This window comes from Strongylocentrotus purpuratus, unplaced genomic scaffold, assembly GCF_000002235.5.
Source record: "Strongylocentrotus purpuratus isolate Spur 01 unplaced genomic scaffold, Spur_5.0 spur5_scaffold_1, whole genome shotgun sequence".
Lineage (NCBI taxonomy): Eukaryota > Metazoa > Echinodermata > Echinoidea > Camarodonta > Strongylocentrotidae > Strongylocentrotus > Strongylocentrotus purpuratus.
In genome coordinates this window covers 17877935-17904568 of record NW_022145594.1, presented here as the reverse complement: position 1 = coordinate 17904568, position 26634 = coordinate 17877935, and the positions used below count along the sequence as shown (strand labels likewise).

The window sequence follows — 26634 nt, the reverse complement described above, 5'->3', positions numbered from 1 at the left end:
TTATAACAAGAGGTAGACAGAGAGAGGGAGAGAGAAAGAAAGAGAATAAGAACGTAGAGACAGGCAGATTGGGAAAGAAATAAGAAGAGACAGGGAGAGATAGAGAGAGAGAGAGAGAGAGAAAGAAAGAGATATAAGCAGATACAGAAAATGAGAGTGAGAAGATGGAGATAGAGGGGGAGGGGAAGAAGAAAGAGACAGGCAGATAGGGATATAAATAAGAAGAGACACGGAGAGAGAAAGACAGATAGGCAGACAGAGAAAGACAGAGGCAGGTTGAGATAATGAGAGTGAGAACAAGATAGAGACACATCATCCCTAATTTCCTCTTCAAACTCGCTGTCTGAATCGTGATTGATGTCCACGCCATTATCATGTTCTGTGGGATTACGCAAAAGTGTACGTGTGGGACCAGGCTCATCTTCCTCGTCAGAGTCAGTCTCGCTCTCCTCTGAATCAGAGTCGGCTGTTGGAACAGGGTCCATCACAAGTTCTCGTACCTGATCAGCAGTGAAGAAGTCCCGTCTCCTCCTAATAGGGGCCATCCTAGCTCATCAGAATATTTGCAAAAGCAGTTTCAAAAACTCAATTTTTCTTGGAAAATGTCAATGTAAACAATGTCTGCGAAAGCGGTGCAATGAAGTGTGATGTGTATACAATGCGAAGCACGCGTTACTATTGTGTGTGTGTGCGTACAATAGAATTAAATGCGTTCCGTGTGTATTGTGAATGAAATGTGACTTGAGTCGAAGTTGGCAGCCCGCTGTATGTTCCGCTAGCCGAACGAAGCGGGCAAAGAGTTAACAATTTCATAACTTTTGACTCGATTTCAACCGCGACAATGATCACTGAATATTGTAGGATCCAATATGTTCATTTTTAACCAAATTCATGACGCCATCCCAAAACTTTGTATTACCTTTACGGGGAAGCATTTCCCGCGTAATTTGCATTTCCCTGACGAGAATGAGACATCAGATGTTGTTCAAGATGATGATTTAACGGAAAGCATTTCCCGCATAAGTTACATTTGAAAGGCTTCTCGCCAGTATGTATCCTCATATGAGTAATGAGACAATGTTTACTCGTAAACGCCTTCCCACACGCCAAACAAACATGGGGTCGTATACCCTTGTGACGGCGCTCGTGGAGGACGAGGTTGGTCCTCTCCGGGAACTTCTTGTCGCAAAACGAGCAAGCGAAGCGCATCTCCCGGACAGCATGTATCCTTCTGTTGTGGCTCAGAAGGAGCTTTCGTGTCCGGAACGCCCTAATGCACGGCTCGCATTTGTGGGGCCTTGCGTCGGTGTGCTCCTCCTGGTGGTTTGAGAGGGCAATCTCCGATGCGAAGCTGCGAGGGCAGAGCTGGCACTTGTACCGCTTGTCCTTGTTGTGCGTGGGCAGGTGTTTCAGCAGTCGATGCTTGTAAGGGAACGTCTGGTCGCAGTGATCACATTTGAAGACGGAGCTTTTAGGATGCCTGTTGTGCTTGTGGCGAAGCAACCTATTCTTGGTGAGGAATCTCTTGGTGCAGTAGCTACACTTGAAGGGTTTGGAAGCGTCCTGAAACGAACGAACCCCCAACATATCAATCACCCTCCCTTTACTATCCTCTCCTTGTCTGTTTGTCTCAACACCAAACGTTTCCGTCTCGTTCAAATCACCCATAGTTGACTGACCCATAGCCCTATCAGGACCTTCCAATGCTTTCAACACTCCACAGCTTTCCTCTTCCTCATTGGGGATAAACCCATCATCATCATCATCATCAGAGTTGCTTGATATCTTGCGTAGGTTCTTCTTCCTCTTGAGGAGCTCCCGGAGTCCCTTACAGCGCCGAAGATGCTGTGACATATTCTCTTCCAGACAAAACATCTTCGAACACCCCATGCAGACAATTTTCCCTCTCACCCGCTCAAAGCCATGTACAGTATGCATGTGTCGGGACAGGTGCGAACGAGAGCTGTAATGCTTGTGGCATAAGGTACACTCACTCTCCCGATCGGCATGGACCTTCCCATGCCTTTCCAATGATTTAGCCGTGTTCCTTTGATCTTCGTCTGGGTCCAACCCTTCCTCACCTCTGCTGGAGGTACCGTTGTCATCGTCTTCCGAGGATACCTGGGTTCTCTCCTTCATCACTGTCTGAAGCCCCTTACAACTCTTGAGATGTTTCAACATATCATCCTCCAGGAGAAACTTCCTCGAACAACCCATGCACAGGATTTTCCCTCTCACCCTCTCGAACCCATGCGCAGTATGCATGTGTCGGGACAGGTGGGAGCGACAGGTGTACTTCTTGAAGCACAAGGTGCACTTAAACTGGATCTCTGTGTGGATCTTCTTGTGCCTCATCAGCGAAAGTGACGTCTTGAAGACAGCACCGCACATGTCACACTCAAACTTCTCGCAGGTGCTCTCGTGGAACCGTTCATGGGCCTTGAGACGACCGTTTGTCGGAAAATGCTTGCCGCACGTGACGCAAACAAAATGTTCTTCTTTGTCACAAAGCAGTTCCCTTATACTCCATGATGTCTCTGGAGGCTCCAGGTGACTCCGTCCCTCCAAGGGTTGTTTCAGTGATTCCATCAATCTGGCCTTCTTGCTGATCCTTTCCTTGAGATTGCTACTCCTGCTTGGTGTCTGGTCCTCCTTGGAGTGACTGTACTTGAAGTGCCGCAGCATGCTCTTGGATGTATTGTACGTTCTTTCACACCGGTGACATCTGAAACAGTCAGCCTCTGAAAAAAATGGAAAAAGAGAAAGAACCAATGTGACACAGGATAAAAGAGGTGTAAGGAAAATCTTATTTCCTCAAAAATAGGCGTTTCATATCATGTGGTCCAACAGTTCACACTGTATCAATGTATTCTATCGACTAATAATAAAAATAACTAGATGGAACTTCGACTGCGCGCATTCGAAAATGATGCCTCCGTCATAGAGCAATTTTACAAACCAAAACAGAAGAAATTTTTCAAATTCAAGTTCAATTGCAATCCATTAACAGGTTCTCTGAATATCGTGATTACAGGCAATTTCTCATATACATATATGACCCTTTGATCTTCGACCTCATGACCCTAAAATCTACTCAGTTCATTGGCTCTGCAAGATGTCCTGAGTTAAATAGTAATCCATCTGTCAGTTCTAATGAGAATGCATTCACAAGCTATTTTTGCATACATAATGAGCCCATGACCTTTGACATTATGAACCAAGAAACTACTCAGTTCATTGGCTCTGCAAGATACATAAATGATCTAAGTTTGGCAGGAATCCATCCATCTGTTCTAATGATAATACGATCACAAGCTTTTTTTGCATACATAATGAGCCGCATGACCTTTGACCTTGACCTCATGACCCCAAAAAATGTAATCAGATCATCAGCTCTGCAAGTAACATACATGACCTAAGTTTGGCAGGAATCCATCAATCGGTTCTTCAGATAACGCGATCACGAGAACGGGACGTACATGTACGTACGTACGGACGGACGGACAACCCGAAAACATAATGCCTCCGGCTTCGTAACGGAGGCACTTGATGAAAGCAACAAAGTAGCCATGCACTCTTGCCTTCTGATTTTCGTAAAAATAGCCATGTAAACAATCACACCACTTAACACCATGTAAGACCATGTAAACACCCCACAACGCCACTTTAGCACCGTGCTTTACCATGAAATGCCATGTGAATACCACATAATGCGACCTGGCACCATGTAGGGTTCACTGTTATTGTAAAGGCTGAGTTTATGTGGTAACATTTTGGTCTGTCATGTGGCAAGTACCACATAGACCATGTACCTGTCACGTAGATGCTGTAACTATTAAAATGAATTGACGCCAATTTATCTGCAAGGACTATTCCAGGAACACAAACCCTCGAGAAATCTACGGTCATCTTCACAATTAAACCTTGTGTCTACTTCGGTGTCAACTCTTTGTTCTGGTAATCGCTCTTTTTGCAAAGCTTCTGCTGAACTTTGGAACAAACTACCTGTAAATGTCAAATTCTGTCAGACTGTTAACCAATTCAAAACTTGTCTTAAGACACATTTATTCAAAATTGCTTTTGATGATTAACATACTCTGTTCACATTGATGTATATTTCATATGTATTGTCATTGTTTATCATTGTATTTTGTTTGTTATAGCGCTTAGAGACTTTGGTGGTAAGCGCTTTATAAGAACCGTTTTATTATTATTACTAACCACCATGCGACAGCCATGTCCCTTCCTAAACAAGATACACAGCTTTACATGACTCTTACAGCAATGTGTTTTATGAGAGTGTGTCTGCACTATTAGCCACTTCTTCTTCTTTACGTGCCATGTCCTGAGATGTTGGTGACCATGGAATACCACAACTCTCTGTCCCATATTCTATGAAGTAATTTATTCTCCCCAAGATCGATTCCACTTTCAGAAATCCCACTCCTTATGCTACTCATCCACAAAATCCTCCTTGTACTCCTACTCCTCCTTCCATCGATTCTTCCAGTCAGTGCAAGATTTTCCAAACCATTCTTTCAAATAACATTAGCCACTTACCTTTATCATATCCCAAATCTTCCAGCTTCACGCTACATCCTATCTTCTCCATGTATTCATCAGAGTAGAAGACCTTGAGTTCCGTACCGGGTTGGACGTTGTCCAGGGCTCTGAAGTAGATGTCCCCGTAGTGCTGGAAGGCCTCTAGGTTCTGTTCTTCTCTGGTCCTTGCAGGGTTGATGTGGTACAACCAGTTGTTGTGGATTTTGTTCTTACCGTCCAGGTAGAACCACACGTTGCCTTGGAGACACAGCTGAAAAATAACACGAGAGAACACACCCTTTTGTCATTAAAGGCATCGTTTAACAATGTTAAATCTGAGATGCACGGCCCTATGTGCTATCAGTGTTTGTGATATGGTGTAATATTTAAGCCCTAAAATAATTGCGCTTCAAAATGATCAAAAAGTGCCTCAAAAAAGTAAAAATCTTTGAGTGACCGGTTTTACCATACTAATTTTCCCCAATAGACTGTAGTGTTATGAAAACCTTTAGGAAACCGCAAGATTTGGTTTCGATTTCCAATCACAAATATCTTGATAATCAGACAGGCGGATCGACTTGTAAAAGTCATGGGGTTCCTATTACTGACCTAAAGGTTTATAATTATCATTGCAGCATGAGCTAAATCAAGGATTCTGTTTGAGAATCTGAGACAAAGTTACCCAATCCCTTTTAAGGTAATAGCAGCGATTTAATGTGTGTTTGTTCCATACGTGTAAATAAATGGCAGCTTAAGAAGATGCTACTGACACTTTGTATTAAGCGTGGTAGATTATAAACATACACATGTAGTAGTTCTGCTATACAAGTGGACCTATTACCATTATTATAATTATTCTGCCTCTTCAACTTTTTAAAAAAAAACTTGTGGGGCACATGTCCTGCGCCTGCACCTCTGACTCTAAGGCTGCGTTCAAGCAATTTTTTGAAGCTAGAATCACAAACATGAATCAAGATTCAAAACGCTGTTAAAAAACACGGTTACTGCGGAAGAGCGTTCAAGCGACTTTTCATCAACGCTGATTCTTGCTCATTTCAAGCCCAGCCGCTGCTCATCACACTGTGCAGTTTGACCCAGAAAGTATAGGTCAACTTCGCCGCGTGCTTTCTGTCTGTGTTAACGGTGGACTGTCAGTCAAACCGGAACAGGCCACGATAATGACGTCATAGAATCATGATTGAGAATTCCCTCCTCATTCAAGCGATTTTTGCAATATCACAATACAAAACTTTTTCAGCGTTTCATGATTGTGTTTTTTAACACGTTTATTTTTTACGACCGACCAAAAATCGCTTGAACGCAACCGTGTTTTAAACTAAACATATTTGAAAGCAGTGATTCTAGGGTGAAAAAGTGTCGATTGAACGCACCCTAATTATACAATTCACATATTACCTCCCAGGTTGAGCCAATGTCTTGACCGGCTTCCTCGTCCAGCAAGGTGCCGTTGAAAGGACCGAACCACTGAGATTTCTGGATGAAACGGTCCACCACCACCCCTTGGATGGTGCGACCACCCTTGTCTGCAAACTGGTAGCTGAAGCCTTCTGGCAGGATCGCATGCAGCATTGGCTTCTACCAAGTTTCCACATGTTTGTGAGGGGAACACAAAACAGACATATGATATCAATCTTAAAGAGAAGTTAAAGACGAATGGTAGTGGGCTCTCATGGGGAATTCAACACCGAAGACAAACAGGCCTTATGCATTTTCTGGCGCCATGTGGTCAATTCATTTTCTTAAATTTTCCTCATCCAAAGACTCTCTGAGGGACTAGGGGGTATTTCTTGATGGGACTACAGGGATTTGCTATTTGCCAGACCTGTACACCCAGTAATGGTGTTATGACAAATTATGACCTTTTGCACATCAAAACTGACTCGCAGACCCAGGCTTAAAACCAGCTGGCTGATCTTACATTTACATTCATACTGTCCGAACCTCGCGAGTCTTCTCATTCTATTATATCCCAAGTTGGCCACTCAATATTCAAATTTGCATTTTCTTTTCTTTTAAAAAAAATCTTTATTGAAATCCAACTACCACATAAGTCTGTGAATATTGATGTGCATCCCCTCTTTCTTTTTGTCTTCTTTTTTTTCTGTCTTTTTCCCCTTTTACCAATATTTTGTTCCTCCATATTTGTATTATTGTGTATCCTTTAAGGGTAGTCATACTATCAAGTTTTGATTATTTTCTCAACCCTCCTGTTTGATGTTTTCGATTAGTTACAGCCAGCCTTACATTATTCTACATATATTCTTTTGTCATGTGTAAATTTGCAATATTTGTTTGTTATATATTTGTAAAAATGCAAAAGAAAAAGAAAATCAAACAGAAATAAATAAATCAAATCAAATCAAATCAAATCAATTCTGGTATCATCATGTGATGGCAGCAGTCGACATGGAGTTTCCCTTCTTGATTCCACCTGCTCTTTCACAATCATGATAATAATAATAATAATAATAATAATAGTTCGTCCTTATATAGCGCATTTTAGGACCGCAGGACCTCTCAAAGCGCTTTACAGATATATATTATTACCCCGGTCATCGGATTCAGGCTTACCCGGACACAAGGTATGCACATTCTCCACTCCCTGGGGAGCGTTCCAGCCAGTCGCCATATTACAACCGCCATTGCTAATCAAACCACATTAGCTTTCGCATCCTATCAGGTACCCACTTAACACCTACATGTACATGAGAGTGGCAAATGTAGGACATTAGTGCCGCGATGGGACTTGAACCGCAGACCCTGTGATCAACAGTCCGCTGACATATCCACTCGACCACGACACCTCTATGATCTTAGGAATGTCTTCTATAGAGCTCAAGCTTGCGTGGAATTGTATCCATGAAGTTGTGGGGGCATTGGTCCCTGACTTGAAATATTTACACTTTACACATGTATCAAATTCTGATGTGACATTGCTATGTGTTCCACATGCTCACATGTTTCTCCAGGGCTTTTCACTGTGTAAATGACGTCAAACGTCACAAACAATTGTTTCCTTGACCTACGTAATTAACCAATCAGATTCATTTCTAGGTAGTTTCTTTCACAATATTACATGAGTACCCGTAATAGCACTTGGTGTTTTCTTTAACATTTAGGATAGTATACAATGTACTTTATCTATACCTTGGCATTTCCTGTCTTTCCAAGTTTTTGACCAGCATTCCTTTGTAGGTTCCCATCATTGACCATGATCCTGGCTGGCTTCTCAGAGAGAGGAGGCCTGCTGGGATGGGTGGGGGTGGCGACGGGCCGAGTAGGGGTAGTGGTGGGCTGAGTAGGGGTGGCTGTTGAGTGTGAGGGGAGTTGCTGTGGGGTGGATGGTTCTGGTTCCAGAGAACTTGGAGCGGGAGGTTCAAGATGGCCGACGGAGGGGTCGACACCTGTTGATGGATTAAGGGATTGATTGAACAATTGCTAAACACTATCTTATTAAAATCTACATAGTAGAGGTGTCATGGTCGAGTGGATATGTCACTGGACTGTCGATCACAAGATCCGGGTTTGAGTCCCGCCTCAGCACCAATGTCCTTTGGCAAGACATTGATCTACATTTACCACACTTAACCCAGGTGATGTAAATAGGTACTTGGCAGGAATTAATTCCTTAAAATGCTAGAGCGCTGTAATGGCAGCGGTGCTAAAGCCAGGGTCATAATCGGGGGCGCCCGGAGTGTCAAGTCTGACAGACATGAGTGCTATACAAGAACCTGCTATTATTATCATTATTATTACATGTACATGTATTTGTATTTTATGAAATTAACAATTTGACAAATCTAATAAAATTAGTTGATCATGATCATCATTATTCTTCTCCTCCTTGTTACCAACTGCTTTATTATGACCATCTGTCATCATGAACATCACTGATATAAAATGATATCCAACTCTTTCCCCTCCTCATGCATCCCCCCCCCCCCCCCCTCCTCCTTCCCTCTCCTCCCCATCTCCTCCTCACCATAAAAAAAATTGGCATTTATATTAAAGCCTCAATTTATATATACAGGGCTGTCAACTTTGGGGAACGGCTTTGAGGGAGGTCCTATGCAAATTTTTGTTTTGCTCAACGGCAGTGGCGTACGCAGGATTTTTTCAAGGGGGGGCGTTTAAAAATTTGAAAATCGCGCCGAAAATTTCGCAATGACTCAGCCAGCCGCTGAATAAGCAGGGGGAAGGGGAGGGGGGGTTAAGAGCACATTTTTTTTTGGTCTCGTTTTTGGACGTGCTTACCATGTTTGGCGGGAGGTTTTTTCATAAACCGGGAGATTCTACATCGAAGCGGGAGAGCGGGAGGAAATGCGTGCTGGCGGGAGTCTCCCGCTACGAGCTATTGGGACGGCGGGAGAATGAGCATGGTGGCGTGAGACTCCCTCCAAATGCGGGAAAGTTTGATGTCTTAAATTTAAAGCCGGCTGTGATAGTTCAGTTAAAAGGGTTTAGACCACACAGCAAGGTCACTGACAGGTGGCTACCTCATTAACCCAGCTCTCAATTAACATAAGAAAAAGAGGATCATGGGGGACCAACAGGCACCGATTGGGGAAGTTTTCTATATAGAGGGAGCAAGTAGCTACAAGTACCGTAGTACAGTGTGGCTTTAAGATCTCACCTTCTTGAATCACTGAACTGAATATGCTTTCCATAACCTGTGGAACGCCTCTGACTTGTACTCGGTGGGATATTGGCGGGACATCCCGGTGCAAGATACTCCTCTCCGTTCCTCCCTCTCCTCCACGAACAGATGCAAAACCAAGCGGAGCCCCATGGTGCAAGAAGGGCACTGACAACCCTCCTTGAGGTGGCGGCAGGTGCTGGAGGTGAGGACTGGCAGCAGTGGAAGCAGCAGACGACTGAGAGTGGTGGGGTTGCAGGTAAGCACTGTGTTGCTGCGAGACAGGCTGCAGTTGCAGGTGTTGCGGGAAGGAGTGGTTCATGGCCGGTTGGTGGTGGGAGTGGTTGGGATGGTGGGGGATGGATGCTGTGCTGTGAGGTTGCTGTTGTTGCCCAGAGGGCTGGTTTTGGTTGTCGTAGTCAAGGTAGTCCATTTTGCAGCTACCCAAAGGCACCAATAATGCAGCTCAGAAATAAACACCTGCCAAAGAAGTGCCATGGAAAATATACAATGAAAGGACAGAGTTACCGGAGAGTAACCTAGAGTATGAAATCAGGTGATTCTCCAGTTTTGTAAAATAAATCTCCAATTTTTTCTTAGACTTGGCAAAGTTTTTTAATGAACTGACAGGTCCTCACTCAGCAAAAATGAAAGTAGACACTCTGTATTGCTTGAAATTGTCATATATAATGTCAACAAAATACAATAAAATAGATCATGCATACCTACATGTACTTATAGTCACAGACCAGTAGTAATAGTGATCAAGTAAGTGTGGTATTTTCCCCTGAATTTTGGTGATATATTCTGATGCTTTTACGGATCAACTGCTGCCTAAATTGGTGGACTAGAGTATATGCGTACAGGTGTACATACAGAGACGCCAAGTTCAAAGATCAGCTATGCGTGACATTTTCATGACTTGGCGCGCGAGGGTATAACACACGCATAGCGTTTTTTTCATATCGCCCACGCATTTGTCGTGCGTGAGAGCGTTTTGAAGACCCTTGAAATGTGTGACGTCACGTATAATGTGTGACACTTGACCGGTAGATTTGTACATACAGTGTATGCACTTTTTCATTTTTGACCACTAGATCCACACCACCTCCACAGAGCTACCAAGTGTCTCGCATTTCAAGGGTCTGAAAACGCTCTCACGCACACACGATTATGTTAGCGACTGTAATCTTAGTTTACTGTCGCTAACTGAACAAACGCACGCGCCCGTACCCCACCTTCGGTACGGTATGCAATTGTATTGCCGTGAATCCCGTGAGAAAGTGCATAGATTTTATAGATCTAAGTCTTCATTTTTAGGAAAAAAATACTCTGAAAAAGATGTGAAAATTGACACAAAGCCAGGTAAAAAACATCAATTTTTCAAATAATGACCATTATTTGGACATTTATTTGATGTAGATACTAGACCTAGAAGAATCTAGGCCTATTTGCTTCATTCTGGGTATGTTTTAGTAGGATATCTCCACGCCGGAGCTACGGGTGAAAGTTTGGATAGACTTCTGAACTAGCGCCCCTAGATCTAGTCCTCCTAGCCCTCTCCATCATGCGCCATCACCGGACCTCGACCGGGCTCGGCCTCGGCTAGATATCGTCTGGTAACTCAGCTCAGCTCCCTCCCCCCATGCACGGCCCACGTACACAGCTCTGCCTTTGTTTAGCTCGTCAAAAACACCTCTTAAATTTCAGTTCATTGCTCCATACTCACTCTAAAAAAGGCTGTGACAGGTAATAAAAATTCAATGTTCAGTTTTTCTATCAGATATTTCTTCTTTCTTACCCATTTATCTGTTGATTGTATCAGTTTTCCAGGACGGAGGAAGGGAAATTGAAGTTCATTGAATTTCCGTGTAGGCTATGTACGCGAATGGTCCCATACGTATACATTCGTGCTAGGTTGTATGATGGGGAGGCCTATGTCATGTCTGTGACCGTGCACTGAGCTGTGAGTGCATGAGTGTGAGCTGTGAGCTGTGTATACTGAAGCTAACATTTGATTTGAAGTTGACAAGGATTTTCTTGTGTATTGCTGTAAGTTCCCGATTCGATATTATTCCTTATATTCTAAATAGTAAATATGCCAGCAATTTGATAAAAATCTGAGCGAGAATAGAGTCATTTTCACCAGAAATTGGGGCTGTGCACTGCAATGCATTGATTTTGTCTTTTGAAGTTTTGTGTCATGTTGTCTTTTTTTTGTTGACATTATAAAATCAATGCCAAAGCAAGTGTGTGTGTGTGTGTGTGTGCGGTTGGGTTTTTACAGAAGTGCATCAATAATCTATACGTTATTTAAGAAAATAAGTGGTTACGGCCTTACAGGTTAATGTTAATGTTAATTACGGGTTAATGTGTGTAGACCTCTAAAGTTAGGTCTAAACTAATATTATGAAATTGGGGATAAACAGACAATTCAGAAAAACTTCCCTTCTGGAATGTGGTTAAAGAAATTTGTAGGGATGTTACAAAAAAAAATTAAATCTCAAAATGTAAGCTCTTGCTTTATGCCATCAAACAAAGCTTGATAAGACCTTTTATTTCTTCTTCCTTCTTCTTCCAGTTAAGTGCCGCTTCATGGTGATGAAGATAATTTGATGCCTCATTCATCCTAATAGCCCCAGTAATAAGAAAGTTATGCCAATTTTAAATGCCCGGAAATCATGTATTTAATTGCTTTGTTTTCCTTTGTTTTTAAAACAAAAGTTGTGATCTCAAATGTGACCGAAAGATTCTATTTCATTACAAAAATCGCCAAAAAATGTATGTTCATGTAAATACGCGAAAACCGCTAATTGGGCCGTCATTTTTGCATGACATTTTCACATTCCTCATCCAAAAAAACATTTCTCATCCATAGATTTTGCTGAAATTTCACCATAAACAAATTCACATGTTATCCAATCATCCTAGATACCCTTTTTCAAATCCTGTAGTCGGGGTCAGGGTACAGAATGGCACTAAACACGGCTTGTGAAACAGTGCAGCAAAACAAACTGCCGAAAAAATAAATCATAGAAAGTTTAGTATGAAATGAAGGATAACAGTTTCATTCTTCTCATCCAATAGAAATCATGAAGTAAAAATCTAACCAGCTAATCAAAATATCACATTTGCGTAGGCTATCCAAATGGTCTCCAATAGTGCATACCGGTAACAGCCCCATGGCAGAAACCTTCATGGGGAAAGCGCACACATTGTAACATACCGGTACCTAAAATTTGGGAGTGTATTTTGCGTTAGACGTCAGAATAAGAGAGGAATTGAATTATAAGGAGATTTAAAAAAAAAAATCAATGACATATGATTATTTAGATCTGGGCCTGGGGACTGACCTTAGCGCCACTATCCGAAAGACGTAGCTTACCTCTAATTTCTGAATGCATGTGATCGCGTTAATACGTTACTTGACCTTAAGTCCTTAGCTTAGTTTTATTTTAGAAGTTTATTCATGAAATGTCAAGTCAAGTCAGAGCCTGCATGTATTGAGCAGTACATCAATCGTCTAGCTCCTGTTAGTGTTAGATGTGTTTGTATGATCTCTTTTAATTCAGAATTCTAGGAATTAATCATTATTCATGAGCAGAAAGAACAAAAATCACAGAAAACTTTGCTTCTTTGCCCCTGTGAATGTATTTATAAGCAGTAGAAAATTTAGCCCCTTAAAGGTACTATGTCCCTTTTGCGACCCACCTCAAATTCTGTAGAACTTTGCAGGAATTATGAATATGTCATGTATGTCCTATGATATCTGTGAAGTTTAAACGTTAGCAGTGTCCTAATATTCAAATTATGCAAGGAAACCTGTTTACTTGCTAGACTTCACTGCCAGACACTATTGAGTGACGGACTGGCCTTTTCTTCCTCTTTGGTAATAACATACATACATGTAACATGAGCTGTAAAGGGTACATGAGCATTTGTCTACGTCAATAACCCACTTCTTGTGATGGTCAAAATTAAACTGATTGAATCTTTGCCCAGCATAAAACGTATGAACATTCGGTATTTAATGGTCTGAAAATCAAGACTATTACTTATTGGCTCTATAGCTCCTAAGTCGATTTGACAAGTAATAGTCGTTATTTTCCCACTTGAAGACATTTTCAAGCCCCACCTTTTTTAGGGAAGTTCTAAATTAGTATTATCTTTCAAATGCTGTTGGAATTTAACCTTTTCATTTTTTTGGCCTGCAAATGAGACATAGTACCTTTAAGCTAACTTAAAAACTTCTGCTTTCGAAAAAAATTGAATAATCATGCATGCACCGTGAATTTCATCAATGTGGATGTGATAGGAGGTGAATCAAATAGTTGGTAATTGAGGGCTCAGGAGAGGAACGACATTAACTCCCAAAGGAAGCGGAACGTGTCCACTATGGTGTGCAAGTCCACTGATCAGGATAATAATTACAATGTGAAGCGATTAAAAGGTAGTAAGGAGCGCTATACAAATGTGACTACAAATATCATGTTTAAAGGGAAACCAAAACTTTCATACTAAGTTACTTTTATTGTAAAGTTTAAAAGATTTGAATAAAATCGGTGAAAATTTGAAGAAAATCGGGCAAGGAATAAGAAAGTTAGAGCTTTTTGAAATGACTAGTCACTAGAGGGCGGTATTCAATTTGATGACATCATCTGTGAACAATTCTCCATGCATTTTGTACATAAAAATTCACAATTTTGTTGTTTTCTTCGTATTTATTTGTGTTCTTGATCCGACTTCATAACATGTGAAGTAGAATATCATTTTGCAGCCTATATCTTGCTTTCAGGGGAGTACATTATCTCAATCACAAGACAGAAGGAAAAACATGAAATTTTATGTACAAAAGGCATGGAGAGTTGTCCACAGATGATGACATCAAATTGAATACCGCCCTCTAGTGACTAGTAATTTCAAAAAGCTCTTACTTCCTTATTCCTTGCCCGATTTTGTTCAAATTTTCACTGATATTTTTCAAATATCTTAAACTTTACTTTAAAAGTAACTTAGTATGAAGGTTTTGGTTTCCTTTAATTTGAAATAATCAGATCTTTAGTCAGTGTCTGATGTTGCTCCTCAAAACTTGTTTTATAGATTCATGTATTTGTGATTTTCTTACGATAGATTTGAGGAAAAATGGACTACAACGACTGGGTCCATCCTAACCAGAACCTGGGCCAGCAATCACAGGTACAAGACCAGGAACAGGACCAATACATAGTGATCCACTCGGGAGGACCAGGTGTAACCAACGATGTCTTCGCCATACCGGGTGGTACCACTTCGGAAGACCTCATGGACAACCTGGTTCATAGCGGGGAAGCCAGCCTCTCTCGTCTTAATGTGCTGCCGTTCTATGAGCAGGAGATGGAGGGGGAGAAGGAGGAGGAGATGACCATGAGGGGGAAAGAAGAGGAAGGGGAAGAGGGGGATGATGACCAAGAAGATGTCGATGACATCCTAAGAAATGTAATGCAAGGTAACCCACGTGTGAATCATTCCCATAAATTTATGTGAGTGTATCCCTTCTTCTCTTTTGATTATTGGCCTTTTCTGAGAAGGAGAGGGTGGGGAGAAGGATGAGGAGGAGAGGGGGGAGGGGAAGAAAGAAGAGAAGAGGGAGAAAAAAGAGGAAGGGCAGAAAAAAGAGGAAGAGGAAAAGGGAGAGGGCGATGATGACCAAGAAGATGTCAATGACATCCTAAGAAATGTAATGCAAGGTAACATATGTTCGTGTGAATCATTCCTATAAATTTATGTGAGTGTATCCCTTCTTCTCTTTTGATTATTGGCCTTTTTTGAGAAGGAGAAGGTGGGGGAGAAGGATGAGGAGGAGAGGGAGGAGGGGGAGAAGGAAGAGGAAGAAGAAGAGGGAGAGGAAGATGATGATCAAGAAGACGTCAATGACATCCTAAGAATGTAATGCAAGGTAACCCATGTTGCATGTTCATGTGGGTGTGCATTTGGTTTTTACAGACGTGTATCAATCAGATATGATTATTTGCGTCTGGGAACCGACCTTTAAAGCGTCACCATCCGAAAGACGTGACTCAGTTTCGAACCTGCGTCCTAGGCTGAATCAGTCTGTAACTTCCATCGTTAGAGGCGCACGCCACAACGCCTAGTTTCGTGTGAATCATTCCCATCAATTTATAGTAGTGCATCCCTTCTTCCTTTTTTTATTATTGGGCTTTTATCAACATAGATTGCATGGCATACCTCGGTCACACTGTAAAATTGACTTTAAACTGATTTAGAATCAATTGACGTTTGACCTGTCGATGTGATGTAACAATTTGTTCAGTGTCGTTGTGGTGTGACCCCGGCCTCCACTCTGAGAACAGACGGACCCCATGCGTGTTACCAAAATGTCCGGTAAAGGGGTACTTTTCGTGCGACAAAGTCTGGCCCGAGGATTGTAAAAAAAGGGGTGTATTAACTTTTCACCCGGAGATTTCTCTAAAAAGGGTGTGTTTTTCTTTTTTTCTCTCATCTCTTTGGACTCCTGAAAAATGATTCCAAATTTAGGGGGGTACATTGAGCATTTCTCATGATTTAGGAGGTCTCCAAGGCAGGAAAAGCCCGCAAAATGCCCGCGAAAGAGGGGTTCGGAAATGTTGGCAGTCCTCAGAAAGGGGGTGCTTTCAAAAAAAGGGAACAAGCATACATGTATGCGTACCCTAAATAACACTGAGTGGGGGGGGGGGGGGCCTGGGGTGTGACGGGGAATCAGTTCTTCTCTCAAATTGCCGATGTTCCACAGCTGTTGTTTGCTATTTCTGTCTAGCTGCATCGATGCTGTCAATTTAGAGTGAAGTACTGTATCTACATTTTGTCACTCAACCAAATTTCCAAAGTTGAGACCGTATAGGAAGTAATTGTTTCAGTGCCTCAAAGCGGGACTGCACAACTTGTAGCTACTTGCGCCCTCTATACAGCCAACAATGCCTAAGTGGTACCCGTTAATGCCCCAAGGTCCCCTTTTTCTTATGTTAATTGAGAGCTGATATGATGAGAAAACCACCTGTCCGTGACCACGCAGGGAGGTCTTTTCCCTCCTGGCCAAACTAGCGCAGATAGGCTTTAAAACCCAACTGTACTACTTGTAGCTACTTGCTCCCTCTATATAGCCAACAATGCCTAAGTGGTTCCCAGTGATGCCCCATGGTCCCCTTTTTCTTCTGTTAATTGAGAGCTGATATGATGAGAAAACCACCTGCCAGTGACCACGCAGGGAGGTCTTTTCCCTCTTGGCCAAACTAGTGCAGATAGGCTTTAAAAGACAGGTTGGCTTAAGCCAGGGATGTTACACTTTGAAAGCATCTTCTAGCATGGAACATGAGCACAATGTAAACGTAACTAGTACTATCATCATCATCTTAAGTAGTAGTGCTAGTAGTTGTTGTAGTAGTAGTAGTAATAGTGTAGCAATAGCAGTATTAGTAGAATTAGTAGTAGAAAGTAGAGCAGTAGTAGTAGTGTCATTTAATATATAATTGCTATTATTATTATAATGTTACTATTGTCATCACCATTATCATCATCGTTTACAGTATAATTGTATATTTTTGAAAATACTAGTATTTTTACTCCATTGATTTTTGTTGTTGTTGTTGCTTCTTTCTTTTTACAGTCCAAGGGATACAATCTGTATCACCTACCCCCTCTGATGATGACTCCTACCCATACATGACCCAGAGACGACCTTTATCTGAGAAGCAATCCCACAATGCCATTGCACCCAGGTAGAGTAAACATTTCTTCACAATTGCTGAACTTTATGGCATACGGTGCAACTACTTGCCCTCCATATCGTGATAGTTTCAATCCAGTACAAGGATCACCCCAGTGTTAATTAAATTCACTCAGTAGTCGGCTCTCATGGAGAATTCGACACCGTTCGGGTGTTTACCCAATAACAGGTGTTGTCAATCACCAGGGTTAGCCTTGAGTTTTATGACCATTGGACCTTATTGTAATGCTTTGATTTGCCCGAAGACTCTCAGCTCTCCGAGAGATTAGGGGGTAATTCTTGACTGGACTATGGGTTTGCTGTGAGCAAATTTGTATCCCCATTAATGGTATTTCCACCAAGTCTGGTGTCAGCGAATTATGGCCTTCTGCACATGGAAACTGGTGATCCACTCCCTTTAACTCACCATACTCCTTTCCCCCAATAGACTGTAGTGTTATGAAAACTGTTGAAGTGAGATTGTAAAGTGATTTCCAAGCTTAATACCTAGAATCACTTAACAATCATACTCCACGATTTAAGTCTTTACTCAGAGCCACAAATACGTGAGGGTTCCTTATGTAACAGGGACACCAAAAATGTCACAAAGTGGGTCACTAATGTATGGAATTACCCATACATGTATGTGATACTGTACATATCACTGTTCCATGAAATTACTGGTACATGTATGCAAATCTTTAAAATCCCATAACTTTCTCAATTTTCTTTCGATTTTGATGAAACTATCACCGCTAAGTTTGTTTAAATTTTCTCTATTCAATTCAACTTCACAAATGGTTCGGATTTGCCCATTAAAGGTACTACTGTATGTCCCATTTGCAGGCCAAAAAATGGAAAAGGTTAAATTCCAACAGCATTTGAAACACAATACTAATTTAGAACTTCCCTCAAAACAAAAGGGCTTGGAAATGGCTTTTAGTGAGAAAATAACGACCATTTTATTATAGTTGTGGAATCGACTTAAGTGATTGCAATCACCTAAGTAATTGTCTGATTTTTAGACGCTTTTACCGAATGGTCATAATTATGTTTGGTGCCGCACAAAAAGATTCAATCAGTTTAATTTTGGCCATTTCAAGTAGTGGGTTATTGATGAAGACAAATGATCATGTACCTGTTACAGCTCATTTTATGTATGTTATCACAAAAGAAAAAAAGATGTCAGTCACTCAATGGTGTCTGACAGTGAAGTCTAAAAGGTAAACAGGTTTCCTTGCATAATTTGAATACTAGGACACTGCTAATGTTATTTCAGAGAAAGGACATACTTGGCATATTCATAATTCCTGCAAAGCTCAACAGAATTTGATGTTGGCTGCAAAAGGAAAATAGTATCTTTAAGAGCATTTTTAAAAGTTGTTTGACTCTTTTCCAGTAAGCAAAATTATACACTGCCCTTGGTTATTATTTTACTTTGAAACAGTAGTACTCTTCAGCCGCCGATTCCGAAGCCGGTCATCTCCGCCAATCTTCCCCAGGGCTTCAGCTACAAGTTTGCTGCAGGAGGCGGCCGCATCACTGGAGTCCACACCGGGCGGGTCATCGACAAGGGGCAGTGCTTTGGCCCCTATAACGGATCCCTTCTGAATGAGACAGCAGGAAAACATATAGGTTCTACATGGGAGGTTAGTTAACTCATATCCTACCATAACGCCGCATGCACGCTACCGTTATAGTGCTTTGTACACGCGAGCACGCTATCGATTGGCTGCTTAATAGAATGGTGAAGTGTGACGTCATCAAAAATCTATTTTTAGAATTTCTCAATTTTTTCTTCATTTTCCGAAACAGGATAAAAAATAATGTCCAAATGTCGAAAACCAATTGAATATGTTAAGTATTGGCTGATAAATGACCATCTGAATAAATTTATTTCCTATAGGAACTCAGTGTTATTTGCTCTGGCTCATAATGGTTAGGTTTTTAAAAAAATTTGTGGATGTAGTACCTTTTGGAACTGAAATTGGATGTAGTACCTTTTGGAACTGAAATTGGATGTAGTACTTTTTGGAACCGAAAATTTTGCAAACTGTTTGCAAGTTACAATGCATAACTTGAATGGATATAGTACCTTTTTGAGCTGAACTGATTTTAAAACCTTGCAGTACACACCCAAACTTATATGCTAGATGATTAACCTTTTCTAATCGATTCCACAATGTTTCTTTCACAATGCAATCGCATGACCAGAACTTAACTTTATCTTTTAAGTTTAAGGGTAAGGTTTTATGGTAAACATTTAGGTTATGGTAGAAGTGTTGTAGTGGATACATCGCTGATCTGTTTATCAAATGGATTGCGATTCGACTCCAGGCATAGCACTAATGTCTTTTGGCAAGACATTAATCTACATTTGCCACTCTCCACTCAGGTGCATAAAATACCTCACTGTGCATAATACTCCACCAAGTAGTTAAGGTTAAATTAGGCTTAACTTTAGGGGTTAGGATTTCACAGCAAGAACCTGCTGAGTTCATCCCAGTGAAATAAATACACGGGGGCTCAGGGCAAATTTGCCCCCGAAATACCCAAAAGAGCCCCCGAAAATTTGCATAGAGTTCAATGCAAAACAAATTTTAGAGTGTTATTTTTATGCAGGCAAGCTTAAAAGGTAGCCCCCGTAAAATAAATATTAATTTTTTCCCTGGTTCATCCACTTTTATATGAGTAGTTCTTTGAGTATTGTACATTATAAGTTCCCTTTGGATTATTTGCAGCTGTGCCTTCGAGGAGTCGTGTGGTTCTACCTGGACGGTAAGAACAAGATCCACAACAACTGGTTGTACCACATCAACCCTGCAAGGACCAGAGAAGAACAGAACCTAGAGGCCTTCCAGCACTATGGGGATATCTACTTCAGAGCCCTGGACAACGTCCAACCCGGTACGGAACTCAAGGTCTTCTACTCTGATGAATACAGAAAGAAGATAGGATTCAACATGGCATTGTCGGAGCTGAACTATCAAAAAGGTAGGAAAAAGAAGAAGATGTATTTTAGAAATTGAAACCAAACACTTTATTTGTTTATGTTGGATTCATATTTGTTGATCTAGCTAGTTAGAGATCTAGGAATTTTTGGTCCATACAACGCATTTGATGTGTACTTTGAATTATCAACAAATGACATCTTAATGCTAAATATATTACTCATCGCGGATGTAGTATCGAAAATAATATCGCTAGTGATATTTGTTTGTCTCGCAATGTGGTCAATAAGAGATCTAAAAGATCACGACGTTTCTTCAAACTGACTTTTAACTTGCATTTCATGAACTCAGGACAACCATTTATTGCCTAATCATGGTGTGGTATCCCTCCCTTTCCAGATACTGATGACTTTGAGTGCAAGGTGTGCAAAGCCAGGTGCAAGACCTCAAAGAGCATGCTGAGACACATCATGTTCACTCATGAGCATAAGGAAGGACCGTCCAAGCAACGGCCTCCACAGTATATTGCTTCTAGTCATTCTGCCAAGGGCGCCACCGGCACTGCTTCTGATCAACTTGCTCATTTTGCCAGGGAGGTTTGCCACAAAAAGGATGTCGTCCGAAGGACACGTGAGGGAGCCGCCTCCAAGAGTGGTTTGATTGATAAAGGTGGCGTTGTCCGGAACGTTGAGAGACTCTCCGGAGGCACTCTACCCCATGGCAATGTGCATCCCTCAAGAAGTACCAACGAACCTCAGCCACGTGAAAGAGCTGCCTCCAAGAGTAGTTTGATCGATAAAGGTGGCGCTGTCCGGAACGTTGAGAGACTCTCCGGAGGCACTCTACCCCAGAGCAATGTGCATCCCTCAAGAAGTACCAACGGACCTCAGGCACTTCCAAAAAGAACTAGCACCAGCAAGCAAGCTGCTGTGTTGCCTAGACGAGTGGCTCCTGCACCAAGTAGTGGGGACCACGTATGCCCCACCTGTGGTAAGAGTTTCAACCACGAGGGCTTGTTGGACTCCCACCGGCTCTTCCACCGAACACAAATCAAGGAGTTTAAGTGCGAAGTTTGTGGCCTGGTCTGCAAGTCGTTCCAAGAGCACATCAGGCATCGAAATGGCCATGCAGAGCGCTTGCACAGCTGCTTCCTCTGCGAGAACAAGTACCGTTACACGTCCAGTTACACACGGCATCTAACCAATGCCCACCATATCCAGGGGCGTCGGGAAAATTACACTTGTCGGCTTTGCAGACAACTAGTGCATGGTAAAATGAAGATGGTTGCGCACCGGACTGTCTGCACACTGCGGAAGAGAGATGATGAGCAATGGAGGAGAGAAGAGTCAGAAGCAGAGGAGAGGTCGAGGGCTATGAAAAGTCATCCGCAGGGTTCCACTGATTATCAGGTCGAGGATGTTGCCTCTGATGAAGAGGAGCCTGATCATTGTGAGCCTCGTCATTCTGGAATGGATGATGAAAATGGAGGTTGGATAAGTGAGGAGGAAGATCCTGGATGTGATCAAGAGGAAGATTCTAGTGTGGACAGTGCCACTAGAATTGAAGATCACCATAATGCTTCCACATCTGACTTACAGCTGAGGAGACCTGAACAAAAAGTCGGGTATACCCAAGAAGAGTCAGATAGATTGGGAAGGAGGTTTGGGTATTATGAAACACCACGTCCTTTTCAATGCAAGTACAAAACCTGTCACAGGAGCTATGCCAAAAAATGTGACCTGTTGCATCACATTCGCCGGTTCCACAGAAAAAAAAATCTGGTGCTGCAAGTCGATTCCCGTCCCTACAAGTGTGAGCAATGCCCGCGGACCTTCAGCTCGTTGAAGGCACAGAACAACCACAAAGAGGACCATACAGGCACCAAACCCTTTAAATGCGAGCCATGCTTCAAGTGGTTCCGGACGGCCAGGAGACTCTCAGAGCACAACTACAGGATGCACAGGGATCATGTCAAGAAGAACGAGTGCACGGTATGTGGCAAGAAGTTCTTGGAACTACACTCGTTGAAGAAGCATGAGCGGTGCCATCGAGGGGTGAGAAACTTCACGTGCGAGCTTTGTCAAAGAACCTTCACTTCCAAGCATGGCCTCCAGACCCATATGGTGAGACACACGGGTGAGAAACCTTTCGCTTGTGAAATATGCGGGAGGACGTTTTCGCTCAACGTTTACCTAGTGCGCCATGCTGTCACACACAGGCTTTACAAAGGAACTGAACAAACCGATAGTACCAATGAAAAGTGAATATTAAGGTGACTAGAATCTGTGCAGAAGTTTCCACTGGTACTGGTATTATTTTACACTTAGAGACGTTCTGGGTGAGAAGCTTTTCAGATGTGAAATATGCGGGAGGACGTTCTCGCTCAATGTTTACCTAGTACGCCATGCTGGCACACACGGGCTTTACAAGGGAACTGAACAAACCGCTAGAAACAATATAAAGTGAATATTAAGATGACAAGAATTTGTGCAGAAGTTTGTACTCGTACTCATTATTATTATTGTTATTATTATTGTTTTTTTTTTAATAAAGCGCTTAATTCAAATGTCTCTACGCGCTTTACAAAATATACTTTTACCCTGGTCATTGGATTCAGTGCTTGCCCGCATACAATGTGTGCACAATCTCCACTCCCTGGGGAGCATTCCAGCCAGGCGTTACATGACGCTCAAAAATTTTACACTTAGAGACGTTCTGCAGTAGTGTTCTTGGGCACCTTAGCTGCGCAGGGCCAGCTGGTTACCATATGTACCCACCACCCACAATGTGTGGAGTTCTCTATATTGTGTATAGTAATCAGCTAGCCCTAGGCAGCTTAAAGCCCCACTGTCCTACTTGTAGCTACTTGCTCCCTCTATATAGGAAACTTCCCCAATCGGTGCCTGTTGGTCCCCCATGATCCTCTTTTTCTTATGTTAGTTGAGAGCTGAGTTAATGAGATGGCCACCTGTCAGTGACCTCGCTGTGTGGTCTTATCCCTTCTTGCCCAGTAGTGTCGACGGTCTTTAAGATGCGCACAAACATATTCAGTATCATTAGCATCATGGATCAAATTTGCTTATTGAAAGTTCTGAGATTAGTGAAAATAACCCGGTTAAAGGGAAAAGTCGACACTGACTTTTCGTTGGTTTTCAATGAAAGCAGGAAAATGAGAGCTAGAGATCAGTGGAATTTGGAGCAAAATCTGATGAAAAATAAGAAAGGTATGAATTTTTAAGTTGGAATGTTGGATCAAAGAAAATTGGCAAGTCTGTGACGTATCTTACAAGGTCCTTTTCGAGAGATGATGGACTTCCCATTTAAATTGATTAAATTGATTACATTTCATTTGTAAACAAAATATTTTCTCGTGCTCATAATACATCCACAGGGGCATCCAAATATATCAAAATTTTAAAGAATTACTATTCATCCAATTTTCAATAATTTCCCAAAACCTTGCATTACCTTTAAATAAGTCATCAGGGCATCCTTTCATACAACCGTCTCAAGTACAATTTCACCAACATCCTATTGAAACGTGCGTTACAATTTCTACACATATTTCTATGGGATGTCGATGAACATGTACTTATGACTGTTTTGTGAAACGCTGCCCATAATGAAATAAAGATGATGGACCATCACAATCACTGTGCTGCAGGATCCTTTGTATATCAAAACGCTCTGTAACCTTGTATTACCGGGGAATACAACCTTCATAAAGTTGGCCATGTCAGAGGCAGAAATAATCGAAAACAGAATCCAGTGGTTAACGGTTTAACCCGTCCTGTATATATAGTCCGGCAGCCCAGAAGATTTATTCAAGGGAAAAGCGCCGGAACAACTGACCCCATAGGCTGATGGGGTAGACCCTAGACCTCACGAAAATGGATTGCTGCCGGGTCTGAGCTATGGTCTTCCCGCCAAAATCACACAATTTGTGACGTCACTACCGGAAGTTCCATTTTTGACAATGTACAGAGAGGTACACATGACACCATCCCATAAAACATGTCCCCTACCTATTTTTAGGTTTTTTTTGGTGATTTTTTTGTTATAACTCAACTAGCCGATAGTATACAATACACCACAAAGAGTTTTCCCGGTGTTTGCATCCCCGAAATCGATGATTACGACGATAGCCTTAAGTAGCGACGTCGTCGACATCGGGCCAATTTGTCCGATTTTTTACTCAATTTCGGATTCAAATATTGAAGTTTACTTTAAATAGCTTTTCAATTACCCGATAGCTCTTGAACTTGACCTACATATGGAGCAAGTTCTTTGCTTTTCAGAACATATATGGATGTTAAACATATCTGCATATTTAGGTTGTTTTCTGACCATTTAAGTAACATGGTTTTCAGGAAAATCGGTCAAAAATTCGAGTTTTGGGGTGACATATTAGAACAGGTATTTTAAACAAGCGCTGTACGGGGAAAATATCATACTGAACTGATTGATACTAATAATATTTACACATACTCTTCAACCCCATCCCCCTCCCCCCTCCCTCCCTACACCTCACTCTATCTCTCTTCCATTACATCAACCTCTCTCTCTCTCTCCCTCTCTCCCTCGCACATTTTGTATCAATACTCTAATATCTCGTGTCTCTGATATGTAGTAATGTATTTTGTGGTATGTCTGTCACTATTCACTCTCTTATTACACAAGCTCTCTCTCTTTCTCATAACTTCATCTCTTTCTCCCCTATCTCTCCCTCTCTCTTTCTCTTTCTCCTTTATATACATGTATATATATATATATATATATATATAAGGATAGCATTCACCAAGTGTATATATATCTCTTCCCTTGTTTTCTATATCTCCTCGTACAACACCACCCCTTCTCTCTCTCTCTTTCTTTCTATCTCACACTTCTCTATCCCCTTTCCCTTCCACTATCTCTCTCTCTCTCTCTCTCTCTCTCTCTCTCTTTATAGATCTCAATTTCGGTCTCGATATCCCTTCATGTGCTACCCAACCATCTCTGTCATTCTTCCTCATACATCCACTATGACTGATATTATACTTTTCTAGATAAAAGTCAAATATATTCGTTTAACCCAAGAAGATATTTATTCAGATATAATGGGTATGCCTCTTTGTATTTTCTTTTACTGTAGCGATTCAAAACAGAATGTTGTGGAAGAGCAGTGCAAACTGTTTAAAAAAATCCTATTCATCTTAACACTTTTCCATTCTATTTCACCCATGTACGTGTAATCCTCACTTTAATTGTAATATGGTGTTATGGACCTATTTCTTTTTACATCCTCCATTATACAGAGTGAGTAAGTTTTTTTTTTACTATTTCAATTCAGTATTATTTCAAAAAATGTGGGATTTTTTTTTCTGACTCATGCTGTATAGGTATACCACATGTATAAAAAATAGTAAAGAATTTGTTTTATTTATGTTACCTCATAATTCCAGAAGATAAGGTAGAAGCATTGGACACAAGTTGGCCCTATGAGAATAAGGAAGACCCTCAATATTATGCCAGTCCTTCAAGCTAAAATTTGTAAATTTGGAACAATGATCATCATCTTCATCACTTTTTTTTGTGAACAGTTGTGTAATTTCTATTCACCAGGCCTATACATGTGTCAGAAATGCTTCGTCATGAATTTAAAACATATGTATCAAATTTGAGATGTGCAATGACATGTTTCACGGATAGCATCTTGCATTACGAGTCTTCTTCATCGCTGACTCCGACATCGCTCTCATCACTTTCCTCACTCCAAGCATCGTCTGATTCCTCCTCATCCTGGACGCTGTCATCATCTTCTGTAGGTGTGGTAGGTGAACCTGTGAGAGACTCTGGGACTGCACTTCCTGGGTACCACTCTGGTTCGAAGCAGTTGTTAGTTGATTTCCAGCCAAAGTCCAAAGGACGGGATCCACCGGTTGGCTCCGCCTGGTCAGCCCTCTTCCACATTCTGGCAACATAGTGGGCTCTTTTGATATGGTTACCAAGTGTCTTTGCACATGGGGGGAGAGAAGAACAGTTTATTTTCTTCAACTTTGCAAGAGGGCCCTTCTCACCTCCGCTGCTTATCCGTTTGAAAGCTTTGCATCTGGCCTCGTTTATGTCGGATGTTACACAGCCATATAACGAGCAAACGAAAGATGTAATAGCTGGGACATCAACCTCCTCGCTTGTTAGTGATCGAAGCGCTTGCATGTGGGTGGTACTGGCTTCCATCTTTTGTAGGGGCTTCATCTTCCCCTTTCTGAAGAAACACGAGGTAAAGTCACATCCAGTCAGGGCATGGAGACCGATCAGTGCTTCTGTTGAACCGGGTTGTTTATTTTCTTGAAGGGCAGCTACATTTGAGACATCAATGTATCTCCTGTTATTGCCAGAACCATAGTCCATTATGATGTTCATCCCTGTTGACCTCCCACAGAGCCCAAGCAGGATAATAAAGACGTCTGTATCACTCGACCTGACAAGGATGTTGCCGTCTGAAATCTCCCTTGCATGGAAAGCTATGAGAGTATCCGCCTCTTCGTGGTGACATTGGAAGGAACTTGGCTGATCTATCTCAAGTTGATTGTCCCCATTACTTTTCAGTTCAATACAAGCTCCGCCGTGGGACACATACAGCGTTTTTCTCCCGACTATTGCTGCGTACTCTGGCTTCCTCCATTCTTCCATAACAAACTTGGCGAATTCTTCCTTGAATGAACTACTCCTGAGTAATTCTATGCCACTCTGACGCTGGGCCT

General features: G+C 41.8%; 2 protein-coding genes across 2 annotated transcripts; one reads left to right on the top strand and one right to left on the bottom strand.

Annotated features, from left to right (window-relative positions):
• Window positions 1-828: 828 nt before the first annotated feature.
• LOC763076 (zinc finger protein 420) lies at window positions 829-11112 on the bottom strand. Its single transcript, XM_030977762.1, has 6 exons — window positions 11001-11112; window positions 9197-9679; window positions 7711-7967; window positions 5959-6138; window positions 4561-4813; window positions 829-2741 (listed from the first exon to the last, which is right to left on the bottom strand). Exons 2-6 carry the CDS (start codon window positions 9630-9632, stop codon window positions 922-924), a joined length of 2946 nt encoding a protein of 981 aa, XP_030833622.1. The 5' UTR covers window positions 9633-9679; window positions 11001-11112; the 3' UTR covers window positions 829-921.
• Window positions 10821-23221, top strand: LOC100888640 (PR domain zinc finger protein 15). Its single transcript, XM_003726139.3, has 6 exons — window positions 10821-10948; window positions 14330-14684; window positions 16839-16950; window positions 18385-18586; window positions 19679-19931; window positions 20288-23221. Exons 2-6 carry the CDS (start codon window positions 14342-14344, stop codon window positions 22150-22152), a joined length of 2775 nt encoding a protein of 924 aa, XP_003726187.1. The 5' UTR covers window positions 10821-10948; window positions 14330-14341; the 3' UTR covers window positions 22153-23221.
• The last annotated feature ends 3413 nt before the right edge of the window (window positions 23222-26634 follow it).